General features: G+C 33.0%; 1 protein-coding gene across 1 annotated transcript; it reads left to right on the top strand.

Moving 5' to 3' along the window:
- LOC107628457 (reticulon-like protein B12) lies at nucleotides 1-2911 on the top strand (the record flags this gene model as incomplete). The annotated part of the gene is given in 4 exon segments (XM_016331118.2): nucleotides 1-13; nucleotides 294-474; nucleotides 1699-1910; nucleotides 2396-2911. Coding segments are annotated over 4 exon segments (576 nt in total), but the record flags the coding sequence as incomplete, so codon positions are not given.

Genomic DNA, 3257 nt, shown 5'->3' with positions numbered 1-3257 from the left:
GGAGCTGGTCTTGGTATGCTCAGAACAATTTTCTTAGTTTTTTCTTTCTATTTTTTTTATTTCTTAACTTTATTGTCATTTCTTTGATTCATTATACACAATTAGTATCTTAATTCAATATCACAATTTGGTGTTGTTTATGTTCATTTAGTACTCTTTGATAGTGGGACTATGGGGGTGTGGTGATATCATTTGCTTTTCCAGTGAGAAAGCCAAAAGGAAAGAAAGTGAATTGACATCATTGACCTTGAATCTATGTTGTTGAATCAATGACATTGCTTTATTTATTGCAGTTGCAGATTTGATACTGTGGAGACAGAAGAATATTACTGTGGGAATATTGTTAGTCACACTAGCTGCTTGGATTGTGTTTGAAAAATCTGGTTATACTCTTTTGTCACTTGTTTCCAATGTTCTTCTTCTCCTCATTGTCATTCTTTTCCTTTGGGCCAAATCAGCAGCAATTCTTAACAGGTACTATTTCTTAGAATATATAGCAACTTACTTGAATATTCTTTCTTATTATTTTTGTTAGATATAGTTTATTACTTACTCAACGACAGAAGAGAGTGGAGAATGATATCACTCATAATACTGAAAAAGAACTCATAAAAAACAATCAATAGAACAAACTCTCAATGTCTGTGGGAGTTGAACTCTATACTGTGCCACATAGTATCAGTGACTCTTTCTAGTATTCAAATTCTTTTTGTGTGTTGTTTCAAACTTGAATGTGTTGGAATGTTAAAGTATATATAGTATATATAGATCATTGGTTTTAATTCAGGTCATTTCTTCTGATCTAGAATTATTAGTGTTATCCCTGTCTTTGTAGTATTTTTCACAAGTCTTACAGCTTATTTATTTTTTGGAGATCAATGCTAAAGAAAATGTCAAATGGAATAGAGTTTTCACTTTTCACAGATACTATCAATAAATTATCGGACGCCGTAGTTTGATGATATTGAAGAATTCATCTTGTCCATTGAAATCAAGTATTATTCTTGATAACCATGAACAATAGTGTTGTCCTGAAGTTTCTTTTCTTTTTGTCTAAAAATAAAAATTAAGTTCATTATACGCAGTGGCACTAGCAAGGTCTAAGTTCTAACTTCTAACCCTAAGAAGAGACTTCTGTAAAAGAATGGTATTCTCCCCTTTAAAATTGTTGCTATGCTGTGGATGCTGGATTATATTGATGGGTGCTGCTACATTAACCTATGGCCATTGCAACTGTGAAATTGAAGCCTAGTTATCAGTGTTGATAATAATGTCTGTTAGGAAAATATTTTTTCAACATCTATAAGTATTTTACTCCATGCCAACACCTGGTTTACCATATCAATTTTAATATGGTCTCCACTTCAATTAAAATCTTGTTTCTACCCTTAGATCTATTTTGTGTCCCATAAACACCAGATGTTCGAATAACACTATTCATCAGTCCGTTGGAGCAAATGATTCTTCATTTGAATCTATAGTCCTGCTGGACCAAATAAAGTGAATTCAATCAATTCAAATGAGTTGGTTTGATGAAATATGCTAAATTGACAGTCATTTCAAAGTCTAGATTGGTGTTATATGCCCAGTTTCTGCCGGAATTGTTTGTTCCTTGTACCTTCTTTTGATATTCTTGTTCCATCACCAAAATGTATAAAAATAAAAATATTTAAAGAGATGCTACTTTTCTTTTGGCAGACCTGCTCCACCTCTACCACATTTGCATTTATCAGAAGAAATGGTGAATGAAGTAGCTACTTTCATCCGAATTAGAGTTAATGATGTGTTTTCGGTTTCTCAAGATATTGCTCTGGGAAAGAACTCAAGGCTGTTCCTGAAAGTAGCATCATGCCTCTGGTTAATTTCTTTTGTTGGTGGCTTGACTGATTTCCTTACCCTGGCATATACAAGTAAGTCCCTCTGAAACATCATTTCATCAAAATTACACTTTAGGAGAAATACTTTCTTGCATGTTTTAGAAAATTTTACTGCCACTAATTCTTTGACCTTAAGGTTATGGGTTCAAGCCGTGGAAACAGCCACTGATATACTTATTAGGTTAGGCTACGTATATTATACCCTTTGGGTGTGACCTTTCTTCGGATCCTACGACCCTGCGTTAATGCAGGATGCTTGTGCATTGGGCTGCCTTTTTTTTTAACAAAAACATTAAAAGGTTAATTGCACTTTACATCCCCAAACTTTGCATCATCTTCACTTTGTCTCTAAAATTTAAAAAATGCACAATTAGCCCCTACACTTTCCTAAGTATGCAAATGAACCGCTTGAAGTTGAACTTTGACACCTTAAGCTTTGATAAATGTGTGTTATCTAATTTTTGTTAACACTTGATGTGAAAAGTAATAATCAAGGTGGTCATTTTGCTATGTTTCAGGTCTCTTTATTGTTCTTACAGTACCAGCACTCTACGAAAGATATGAAGATAACATAGATAGACATGTCTTGAAGTGCTACAGAAAATTGTGCCAATTGTATGTGAAAATCAATGAGGAATATGTCAGCAGAGTCCAACATTATATTTTAGAGAAGCAAAAGCTGAGCTGAGTTTGTTCCTTCAAAATTCATTGTGATAAAAGAATTTTATTCACCCTTCCAATGTGAGATTTTGATTGTGGGTTCCGAGGATTGTGGTGGTCTTTTTCCCACTTTTTTGTTTATCTTTTTTATTTCTTTTCATTTTTGCATTTTTCATCTTCATTGATGGGAAATTTTTGTTTGGTACATAATGTCGGAACATTTTTGCTAGATTGGTGCATGTAACTCCAAAGAGTATTTTCTCTTCTTATTAGATTAACCAAGAAAAGTGTAGATGTGGTTGCCAGATCAAAATTTGTCACTTGCCATTATTAACATGTAATATAGTTGGAGCCAGAATCACATTCACATGCTCTCTGTCTCTGTCTCATTGTTTTTTGTATTAGTCAATCACATGTAGAATCATGCGCACGTACATGATTCAAAAAATAATAATAGCAAATGTAGATGAATTTGTAAATTATTTTGGTATGTGAGAATTGAAAAGTAACTAGTCTTTTTTTTTTGTTCCTGCAGTATCGTCTAGTCCAACAGACCAAAAACTAATCCGTCGCGAATCAGCTCTATTTAAATAGATTGTACATGTATAAGGCGAGATTTGAATCTCTGACACTTGTTTAAGTAGATTCATGAGTTAATTACTAGACTAATCCAAATTAACTAAAGTAACTAGTTTTCTTTTTTTTTTTTTTTGTCATAAG

Source organism: Arachis ipaensis, chromosome B02 (genome assembly GCF_000816755.2).
Source record: "Arachis ipaensis cultivar K30076 chromosome B02, Araip1.1, whole genome shotgun sequence".
Taxonomy (NCBI): domain Eukaryota; kingdom Viridiplantae; phylum Streptophyta; class Magnoliopsida; order Fabales; family Fabaceae; genus Arachis; species Arachis ipaensis.
The sequence above is the reverse complement of the archived record's forward strand: the minus strand, read 5'-3'. Positions and strand labels throughout refer to the sequence as shown.